Source organism: Phodopus roborovskii, unplaced genomic scaffold, assembly GCF_943737965.1.
Source record: "Phodopus roborovskii unplaced genomic scaffold, PHOROB, whole genome shotgun sequence".
Classification (NCBI taxonomy): Eukaryota; Metazoa; Chordata; class Mammalia; order Rodentia; family Cricetidae; genus Phodopus; species Phodopus roborovskii.
In genome coordinates, this window is record NW_026126549.1 from 22,871,772 (window position 1) to 22,883,795 (window position 12,024).

General features: G+C 38.4%; 1 protein-coding gene across 2 annotated transcripts in view; it reads left to right on the plus strand.

Annotated features, from left to right (window-relative positions):
• Positions 1-12,024, plus strand: part of Wdr7 (WD repeat domain 7) — a 233,874-nt gene that overhangs the window by 130,870 nt on the left and 90,980 nt on the right. For both annotated transcript variants that reach the window (XM_051201101.1, XM_051201102.1), the window contains one exon: positions 1,992-2,213. In XM_051201101.1, coding sequence (XP_051057058.1) covers positions 1,992-2,213 — 222 coding nt within the window. The remainder of the gene's footprint in view (positions 1-1,991; positions 2,214-12,024) is intronic.

Genomic DNA, 12,024 nt, shown 5'->3' on the forward strand with positions numbered 1-12,024 from the left:
GGTGAGTAGATTTTCATGAAACTGTAGGAAGGCTTACTTTTAAAGAATTATTTTTAATGTTTCCAAATTCTCTGTTTGATTGGCAGTTTCATGTATAGGAAAGCATTGCAGCTAATTAACACATTTTTTTTTTTTTTTTTTTTTTTTTTTTAACAGAAAATCCAGGTCAGACCGATAAAAGACATTTCCAAATCTGAGGAACTAAATGAGGGCTCGCTGTTATTTTTAGCACAGTCCCAGGGATGCATCTGGCACTTTATGGCATCACTCATGATGCTCATGTCTCCTCTTTTTCTGTTTCCTTCTTCACAAAGATCTATCTTTTTTACATCTGAGTGCTTATAAAAATTAAATACTGAATTTTAGCACCAATAGTGTTAATACTTGTTGAGACAGTGTTCTTATGAGCCCAGGCACATACCAAACTTTAAATTACACCAAGTGATGTAGTTAAGATTTCGTATTTCAGCCACTTAGCAGAGGGCACCTGTTACAATACTTACTATTAGTTTAGGGATAAAATGTATAAATAGCTGATAGAAAGTACCAAGTTAAACTAGTGTAAAGTCTTAATTCCTTCCTAGGGGTGGGAGTTAAGACAAGATTGAGGTAATTAAACAGAAGGGACATAGAGAAGGTGGGAGGCCAGGGAGAGGGTGGAACTCTGCAAGTGCCCCTTGTTTAATTTCCTACTGGAAGCTGACCATGTGCACTGCTGTGCCCCTCCCCCTCCAGCCTGGCGTTGCAGAGGCTGAGCGGCTGGGGTCAATGCCTTGCCTATTGATCAGTATCCCTGCAGTCCCTTGCTCTAGCAGCTGCTTCATCGGCTTCTTTCAGGGCCTGCTTCAGTACATTAGAATAGAAATCCATAACCAGAGCTGTGCTCATCCAAGCAGGGGAAGAAACTAAATTAAATGGTATAAAACAATCTTGGATCAGGAGTTTGTGCCAATTCATCTTGATCTAAGATGTCACACCGGGCTCTCTGTCTGAGCACCTGGGCTAGAGGCAGCCATAGTGAAAATAGATGGAGCTGCGATCATTCATTTGTCAGCTAAGGAGCAAGGCAGCAGTTAGCAATTCCCTTCTGCAGAGGTCAGCTGACAGAACAATCAGCGCCACTGCAGAATAGAGCTTTCCTTTGAACTATTGTTGTGTGTGGAGCATGCTCCTGCTGAGGCGTGGGGGAGGGGATCGTGTTGTTTCCTAGCTCCAGAATACTGTGTACAGAGTAAAGCATGCAGTACTATAGCAGAAGATTCTAGGTGCACTGTGCTCTCACTCCTTGGCTCGGTTATGTACGTAACTAAGGTTTATTTTTCCATGAATGCACAGAGATCTAGATTATCAAACTGTGCAGTATGACATTGTCTAAAATTAAAGTCCTTTAAACACAGAGCAAGAGACTACTGTTGTTTTTCTCTTTGGTGTCATGAAGCTTTTACATTCTTTCTTCTACGTTAGAACCTATTACTATTTTAATAAATATTTCTTCTGTCTTTAAAAACAGAAAATTGCTGTGAAGTGGGAAAATGTATGTTATAGTATAGATTGGAAAATATTTCTTAGTATTAAATATTTTTAAACAACTAAGACTACAGTTTTTATAGGCGATGTATGAAGTGAGATGTGTTTTTTTGGTTTTTTTTTTCATGACCATAGAAGTTACAAAGTCATTTTCTTAACACTGGGGGAGTCTGAAATGAACACATAAGATTACACATGGTAGGAGAGGGGGAAATAACTAATTTTTTTCTAGGGAATTGGTATATTTTAAGGAATAAACTTCTAAAGAATTAGGGCTATTAACAAGGTGTTTACGTCTCTTTGGTTCAATGATGTATTTATTCTTGCCCCACCCTGGTGTTCCAGTGCCATTTTCTGAAAATAAATATTCTTTCTGAAGTGCACAATCTAGAATGTTCTCTAGCCACACATACTTCTTGTTTGAATATTTTTTTAACTTGAATTCCTATATATTTGGTTTTCAGGTTGCCTCTCAAGTGTCCCACAAATGAAAAAAATTTCCACATCTTATGAAGAAAGAAGGAAACAAGCCACTGCTATTGTCCTGCTGGGAGTGATAGGAGCGGAATTTGGAGCTGAAATTGAACCACCAAAACTTCTGACCAGACCTCGGAGCTCTAGTCAAATTCCTGAAGGATTTGGTTTGACTAGCGGAGGCTCCAACTACTCATTGGCCAGACATACTTGTAAGTTTTCAGATATTTGATGCTGATCAACTTGACTTTTAGACATATCTTTGTCAACGGAATGTCCGAATATTGAACATGTCGAGTTTTTAGCATATCTGTAATACTTAATGAAGTTGGGAAACACTATACCCTTCTGGGTCCATTGCTCTTTAGCTGGAATTGCCTAAATTTCATTCTAAAGTTAAAACTTCAGGTTTTCAGTGCTTTTCTAAAAGAACAGGAGATTTGTGTTCTTGATGTTTTGATCAAGATTCTTCTCCAAAACTTATGAAAATGCGTGTGTGAGTATACATGTGCGCATGCACACGCACAAACACGGACTCACACATGTACACACACACACACACACACACACACACACACACTCTACAGCACTCACTTCAAAGGGAATAGTTAACAGATTTTTCTGTAGCCAAATCTGAGTGACCATGTTCTGTGGAAGTAGTTCTATGAAGTTTTACAGTAACAGAAAGAAAGCAATAAATTGAAGCAACTAAAAAAACATATTGGTGGTAAAATTATCAATTCAATTACAGTCCTCAGAAGCTGTCTGATGACATTCTTAGCTTTGGGGTTGATAGAAGCTAGTGGTAGCTAAGTTAACAGATTCCAAATTTTTTAATGTCTTAGTCCAGTGGTTCACAACATGTGGGTTGAGATCCCTCTGGCAAAACCTCTATCTCCAAAAATATTTACATTAATATTTGTAACAGCAACAAAAATATAGAGAATAAATAGCAATGAAAATAACTTTGTGTTTTGGGGTCACCACAACATGAGGAACTATATTAAAGGGTCACAGCATTAGGAAGATTGAGAACTACTGTCTTAGTCATAGTGTGTTAGTTCTGACACCGTGGTAGGCAAAGAATGGCTATTAGGGAGGTACAGCTAGCTCAAAATAAGACAGTTAGCTTCTGGATCTGCATCTTCTAACATCTAGATGCCAATGCAGTCCTAAGCAGTAGACCACTGTTCTCAGACATGGCTTTTCCCCAGGCATCACAATTCACAAAAGCTAGTTTCAGTCATTGCCAAAAAACCATGTTGCTTACATAGGATAAGATTTGAAAAGTGGGGTGGCATAAATGGAAAAAGCATGAATGACCCTCTGTAATTAAAAAAAGAAATTCTAATCATAGTTTCAAAGGGTTCCACTATTGCAGTTAGCTCTCACAGGTCTTGCATTGTGCAGCTGCCTGCAGCCCGGTGAGTGCTGAAGCAGCAATGGGTTTAAGGTGTTTTGTGATGAGCCTTGTGATACCTGGTGTTGGAAGTCCTTCAGGTAAGACGAGAGTATTCTAACCTTATGGGAAAAAAAAGCAGTTATAATGAATTGGGGCATCTTTTTATTTATTTTATTTATTGAAACAAGGTCTTACTATAAACTTCAACTGGCCTCCAACTTACAAAGACCTGCCTGCTTCCTTTGTAGTGCTGGGACTAGAAGCGTTTGTCACTAACCCCTTCTGAATTGTAGCATTATTAAAGGAAACATATAACCCTACTGATCATATCAGTTGTTCTTCTTTAAAAAGATTTATTTTTATAGTCAATTTTATGTAAATTATGTGTATGCATCACAGATAAGGCATGTACACCTGTGTGTAGGGTGGTGGTGACTGTGGAGGCAATAGGCGTCAGATATCCCTGGAGCTGAAATTACAGGTGGCTATGAACTACCTAGTATGGGTACTGGGAGCCAAACTCAGTTCCTCTGGTAGAACAGCAAGCACCGTTAACCACTGAGCCATCTCTCCAGCCCTGTGTGATTATTTTAAATTCATGTGTATATATGTGCTGGTATGTATGTACATATGTGCAAGGGATTCTCGTCAAAGCTAAAAAGGGTATTGGGTCCCCTGGAATAGTTGTGAGGCCCTGATGAAGATGCTGGGAGCCAAACTCATTTCTTTTGATAGAGTAGCAAGTACTCTTAACCACTGAGCCATCTCCCCAGCCTCCACAAGATGGTCTTGTAGAACAAAACACCAAGGAGGCTTGACCTTTCTGCAGATGAAGAAGATAGATGATGCTTGGTTAATCATCACAGTGGGGAGTTCACTGAACCTCTGCTTCATACTTCCACTGTACATCTAAACTGCCATATTCATCGCTTTGATTATAAACCTGGTCCATAGGTTTAGCTTCCCCTCTGCACCTTTTCTTCAAGATTTCTAATCAACAAACATACCCTTGCTGGTGATAACCTCCTGACTCTGATTGACACTGAGATTGAAGAGAAATCATACCACCCCACTAAAGCAACTAACTGATACTATATTCATTAAGTTAGTCTTCATAATTAATCTTGTAACCTGGTGCCTCTGTGCCCTCCATTTATCAAAGCTCGGGACATGCAGGCAGGCTTTGTTAGCCTGGTGAAATCATACCTCCAGCAAATAGTATTTCTTATTTCAACATAGCGTGTTGTTTCTGGAGCTCATGCTTTGACCATTGTGGGATTCCAGAAAAAGAAGGCTGTATGATGAACATGCACCATTTAATTGTATCATTTAAGAAAAAGAAAAGCTCCTTTTTTACCTGCACCCCTTCTTCCATCTTCTAAATAGAGTCAAGACTTCTTCGTAGAGGCTCAGCCAGAAAGAATCAAGAAGTGAGCCTGAGTTCAAGCTTCCTGTAACCTGGGAACTCAGGCCTTCTCTGTTCTCCACCTGGAATCCCGCATTACCTCGCTGCAAAGTGTTCCTTACTCCCACCCTGCTTCTCAGTTCTAGCCTGCTTACCTTTCATGAGTTCTTAAAGGGCCCTGCTTTGCATTCATAAACCCCTAAGCAGACCTATTTTCTCCTGTCTGCCACTCCAGATGGCCCAGGTCCTACATACACTGCTTCTTCCTTACTTGAAATTTTGTCATTTGGGTGTTGTTAGGAAAGTTTACATGGGTTGGTCAGGTGGCTTGCAAACTGGTTTACTGTTTATCTCCTTAGCAAGTGAAAGAACTGCTTTTTCCTTTCCATATTTTTTGTTGATCGTATACATTTAAACTTTTTCACAAGTTGCCATTTTGATGATTTATGAATTTAAACACTATGTTTAAATATGTCGTTGTTATAATATAGTGAGTGTATTGTTTAAAAACACATGAACGTGGGCTGGAGAGATTGCTCAGCAGTAAGATCATGAGATGTCTTTCCAATAGTAACAGAGTCCAGTTTCTGAGACCCACATCAGTCAGCTCACAACCGCTTAGAAATAACTCCATCTCCTGGACATCCATGTGCCCACTTCCTGGTCTCTAAGGACACTTGCATGCATGTGTGCATGCAGACACATGCATGTGTGCATACATGTGAAAGAAATATATCCATATATCCACCCATACCTCCACACACAAGTGAATATATGCATATATACATAAATATATACACAAATATATGTGTGTATATATTTATGTATATACACACTTACACACACATATGCATACACACATCATGTGAAAAAAAACTTTCCCTTGACAGTCAGTTATGTTATTATTTTTCCCTCAATAGAGAATATTATATGAACGGTCAAAATATTTGTGTGTGTGTATGTGCACATGCATTTTCATGTGGTTGCACATGTATGTGGAACCATGTGCATACGTACAAAGGCTAGTGGATATTGCTAGCTATCATTTCTCAGGGGCCACTTGCCTTTAAATAATTTTCTTTGGGACAAGGGTTTTACTGGCCTAGAACTTGACACGTAGGCTGGACTTGTGGCAGTGAGCCCCAGACAGCTGTTCATCTGTACCTCCCCAGAACTGGGATTATAACCACACATCTCCATGTCTGACTTTTTTTGAATGTAGATTCTGTGGATTTAACAGGTCCTCAGGCTTGCAAAGCAATTACTTTACAAACTGAGCTATTTTTCTAATCCAGATATTAAATACTATAAAAATAATAATGGACTAGCCTTCATGTTTTCATTGAGGTTGGGCTTGCCTACAATGACAAGTGATTTTTGAGACCATTATTTTTGAAATTGGAGAGTTTGATTAAATTTGCCATTTTTAAGGCTTACTCTGCTTTTTGGAAAGAAATGTCTAAATGCCCTGTATCTTGTTTAGTTCCTTTCATTAGTTATTCATAATATTAATCTACTATAATGCTATCTTCCTATTATCTGTGGCTGTTTTTGTTATATTGGCATTAAGAATGTATTGCTACCGTTAAATATTTATTCTATTTGGTCTCTTTAATGAGTTATAATTATTGTCATTTAGAGATAAAACCATCAAGGTTCAATATTTGATGAATTTAATTGCTAATTGTTAATTGGCCAATGCAAATTATAGAAGAAATGTTTTATTTTGGCTTAGTTTTCAAGAGGGTTAGAGTGTATAATGGCAGAACAGTGTGGTGGCAAGAACAGGAAGGTAAGAACTCACATCTTGACCTTAAACATTATATATTTATTGAAATAACATTGAATGAATAATCCTTTGATTGTCAGAGTTTCAATTGAGAAGTCAGCTGTTTTTATTGTTTCATTTTTGGATTTTTTGTTTGTTTTGATGGGTTCCTTTTATATATGACTCATGGTTTTGGGGTTATTGTTGTTCATACTTGGTGTTTTAACTGATACAATGTAAGAATTTTCTTTTCTGGTAAGAGTGCATCTTTCTTTGGGTTGTGGAAGCTTTCTTTGTTGAAGGTCTAATCTATGCCATCAACTTGGGATTCTTCTCCTATGCCTATAATTTGAAGGTTTTGCCTTCTCATGATGTTCTACATTTTCTGTATGTTTCCTTCCTTTATTTTTCCTTTTTTCATATTTTTTCCTTATTTTATCTAGATCCTGTACTTTATCTTCTAGACCTGATACTCTTGTCTCCTACCTGGTTCACTGTACTTGTAAGGCTTTTTGTTAGACAGTTCAATTCCATCATCATCTTGAGTCCTCTCCAGTACCTGCATCTCTTGATTGATTTCCATTTTCAACTTGTAGATTGTGTTTGTCATTTCTCTCAGTCTCATGCTTGTGTTTTCTTCAGCATCACTCATTCATTTCTTTTCCAAAATCCCTTTCCATTACTTTTATTGGACTGTTCTTTCGTGCCTTCTTTGTCTAGGTAATTTTTACTGGCTAACATTAATTTCTACATGACTGGTAGGTTTTGGAGGAGAGACACTTGGTATTTCATATGGTTTATATTTTTGTGGTAAGAGTTGAACATGTATGTACTATTTTTGTGTGTTCTGTGTCTGTTATGAATAAAGCAGGTTGAGGCAGAAGAAAGGATATGCCAGAGTGTTGGCCTCAAGTGTGGAATTGGCTTAGATGGGATAAAGTTGGGTAGACACAGGATTTGGGCTGGTGAGCAGAACATGCATCCTGATTCAAGCTTGGAGTGTGCGGGTAGATCTGGCCCAGTAGAGTATTGGGGAGTGGGGTGTTATAGGCAGGCAGGGTTGTTTTGGTGGAAGCCTAGAGACTGGTTGTGGAGCAAGCAGGGATTGCCACAGTAGGCTGCAGCATTGGATGTGGAACATGAGCTAGATCTGTTGAGTTGGGGAGGGCTTCTGGAGGGGAGGATCATGCATGCTCACCTAGATAGACCCGGGAGAAGGATGTGCAGGACCTGTCTGAATGTACAAGTTAAAATAATTGCTTTTTCAGTCATCATAACTATTAAAAACAATATAGGATTATATCCTTTTTGATGATTAGAGTACAACCATAGATGCTAACAAAGGAATGTTTTAATTTTATGAGTCTGTATCCAAAGTTTTATATTACCATTGCTACATATGTTTTTGTTGTAGTCTCCTTTGTGAAAGTAATCCTCCAGATATTCCCTGTCCTTCTAATCCTGAAGAGTATATTAAATGAATTTACTAATATAGATTGAGATTGATTTTATATTGAATCTCTTTCCTAAATTTTATTACATATTTAAATTAGAAGGTTAAGCCAGATCTTAATAAATTTCTTACGTGTATATGTGCATCTGTGTGTGCATATGTATAAGTACGTGTGTGTGTGTGTGTGTGTGTGTGTGTGTGTGTGTGTGGTGCTAGGGATAGCACAAGCATTCTACCATTGCTACAGATACAGCCATCCATCTCAAATACTGTATCAGCAAGAGTAGGCCAAAATCACTGAATTATAATTACCAATAGGCATTAACCAATGAATGGATATATTTTCACTATTCAGTTATCAGCTTGTGTTATTGAGCTACTGTTCTGGCTATAGAGATCACATACTTATCTTTTCCCCCCTTAACTCTGGGTTTTAATGTACTCTGCAACTTGTTCTTTCTTCTCCTCAACACCGTTTCAGAGCGTTCCATATCCCTTACCAGCTCTTCTCATCATGTACCTTATTTTGAACACTTCCCTCCCTTCTCTAATTTTGGATGTTACTGTATTGCCTTTGCTCTGAATGTAAGCAGTGAATCTTCTTGGTATCTGTGATATTTTCTTTCTGGTATTTTTTAATATAGGTTCTTATCATGTATCTCAAGCTAGTCTCAGATTTACAGTCTATTGTGTTAACTTCTGAATTTGGGGTTATAGGAGAGTACTCCACATCTGGCTACCTGTCATAGTTTTAAACTTTTCATAGGTAATTTTTGTGTATAGCCAATGAAATATGGAATCTTTTATAGCTATTTTAAATTGAGTGTTTTATGGTAGTTCTTCTGATCATTAAATTATCTTAATGCACAGATTATACATTTTTGTTAAGTTTTCAAAAAGAAGAGATAATGGAAACTAATCAGGATGAATAAATGACACTTATACTACCATATGGGATAATTAGTTAGATAATTCAGCCATTTTTTTACTATAGTTTGATTATTCAGAAACCAAATAGCTTTCGTTTGAACATTGTCCTAATCACTTAGTAGCTGCATGACCTTCAGTTCTTTCTGAGTTTGTTTCCTTAACTAGGAAATGTACACACCTATTTTTCAGAGTTACTGCAAGAATGAAATAACCAGTGTATGTCAAATATTTGGAAAAACACCCAATGCAAAGTTCTTTCAAGATTTGAGGTGTTATTATTCCTAGATATATTTGTAGAATAAAGCCAGGAAAGAGCTCCTTTCCAAATGTGTTTACATATGCCGAGGATGTGTCCCAGTTGGTAAAGTGCTTGCCTAACATGCATGAAGCACTGGGCTCAATCCTCAGCACCATATAAAGTGGGTATGTGCCACAAGCCAATCCCTAGGAAACACTTTAATGATGAGTTCTTATGGCTGATTTCTCAGCCCCAGATAACCAGCATCAATGAATATATAAACATGTGGCAAGAAGATAAAAGCTAGGAAGTGAGTCTACAATTTGGAGGAGCGATTCCTTGCAAGGCTTCCAGTACAAGAAGAGTGTTCAGGTTGGACTTCTTGAAGGCTCTTCCTGGATATTTCATAGGCACTAGTCATTCTCATGCAGCATAATGATCATAATCTCTAAGTGGACTTATAAGATAACACATTTAAAAAGAAACTAAACATTATGACTTTGATTTAGGTAGCTTGGTAAATTTTTACTGTCATTGGAAATTCCATCATGCCTTCCATAGATTGACTTGAACTAGGCACTTTTGACTTAACATCTGAAATGTACTATTACATTTCCACTATGTGAAGGCAAGATAGCAAGTCTTCTGTCTAATTGGGTGTTTCCTGTCTCAACTGCCTGGTCCTAGGTAACTGTCTGAGAGGCTAAGTGTTAATTATAAATTCTTGACTGATAGCTCAGGCTTAATACTAACTGGCTCTTACAAGTTAAATCAACCCATTTCTATTAAGCTCATGGCTTTACCTGTCTTTTAGTGTGCCTTCCCTTCTTGGATGGCTGGCTAATGTCCCCTGACTCTGCCCTTCTTCTCCACTTCTGGAAGACTATAAAAGCTGTCAGCTCAGTGTGCTTAAGAAATTAATTTGAGGAAGTTTGATATTGGATCCTGGAAATTCTTGAAGGAAGGTGGGGGAGTTAAGGTATACCCCTCAGGAGACAGAAGCTTCATCAGTTATCTATACAGAGAAATCGATTGACTTTCATAGCAGAAAGTGGTTAAACACTATAAGATGTTAAAGAGATGCTTTATAATATATTTTTTTAATTCTTTGGATATTCCATACAATGTATGTTGATCAAATTTACTCTTTCCCCCAGCTTTTCCCAGATCCACTCCTATGTCCCTATGAACCTAACTTCAATTTCTCTTCTTTTAAAAAATAAATAAATAACATTTTGTTCAATTTGTGTTTTCCCAACTACTCCTAGGTGTGGAGCCTGATGTGGAGTATGGTTGGCCTGCAGGTATCACCAGAAAACAAACAAACAAAAAAAAAAAAAAGCAAAAAACCAACTATCCCTCTTCTACCAGCTATCAAATACTGATAGCTCCATGGCTATCTTTCCTTACTCCATATCATGGTTTTTATCTGGCTTGAGCACACTTATCACAATCACTGTGAGTTCATATATACTGCCCCATTTTATCCTAAAAGTACTGTTTCCTTGGTATTACATCCTTCCACCCCTTCTTCCATGAAGGTATCTGAGTCTTGGAGGTACAGGTATGATATAGTGCTTCATAGTCTCCTATTCTTCATGTGTCACTCCATTAGGGGGTCTCTTTGTTAACTGTTATCTACTGCAGGGATATAATTCTCTGCTGAGGGTTGAGAGATGTATTAGCATACGTCAGTAGGAGCCATTTTAATAGTGTGTCCACTTAGCAGAATAATAGTAGATTCTCTTTTAGGGCCTGTGACCTATCTAGTCATAAGATTTTTAGCTTCATTGACAGTTCCAGGTATGGGTTCCATGTCATGAAGTGAGCATCAGATCCAAAGTGAAAACGATTGTCTTCTCGGGTAACAGTGTGCCACTGTTTTACCAGTGGGCATATCATGCAAGGTTCTCTGGGTTCACATCTAGGTGAGATTGATGATTACTTTTCTCCTCAGTGCTGTGCATAGCACCTTCTAGCTTTGTGAAAGCTATCCAGTAGAGATGAAGCATCTAGGTCAGTTCCCACTTGATTTCTCCAAGTATGCGATGCCTTCATCAATAGGGTCTTACTGTCAAGTTCTGCAGGGTAACCAAGATCAGTGGCTACATCCTGTAATGTTTGGGGCTCCATGGCACTCTACTGGCCAACAATTCAAAAAGAGGCAACCCATTCTTTATCCTGGGCTTAAAATAGACACTCATGAACCCAGAAAATGTAAGTTCAAAATATCAGCTGCCCGTTTATCTATCTAGGACTGAAGAAGAATAAATAAGAAAGGAAGGAAGGAAGGAAGAAAGAAAAAAAGAAGGGAGGAAGGAAGGAAGGGAGGGAGGGAGGGAAAGAGGAAGGAAGGATGGAAAGAAGGAAGGAAGGATAGGGATAGATACCACATGACAAGGAGATTGCCCAATTGTGCGTGATCAAAACACTGGTCAAAGAGCACAGGCTGAAGTGCTACACTGTGGTCCTTGAGTGTGAGAACTTAGAGGTGAATCAGACACTCTTGGAGAAGTAGGAAGAGGAGCAGTTTTGATGCAGCTCACTGTTGCTGAACAGCACAGGCTCGTCAAGCTGCTACAGGAGCTACCTGCCAGCTCATAAAGCTACACCCAACTGGAAGGGAAGCATCTTTCTCTTTGTAGGATCATTGCAAGGACTCTCTGACCAATTCCCTACCTGACATTTATGTGGAGGCACAGTTGATTTGGGCCTGAGATGCTATCCAGTGTCACCTGGTCCCAGGAGGAAGAATTTACTGTTACAATTCTAAATATAGTCACAAAACTGAGGACTTGCTCATTTCTACAATTCCCTTCTCTGCTTG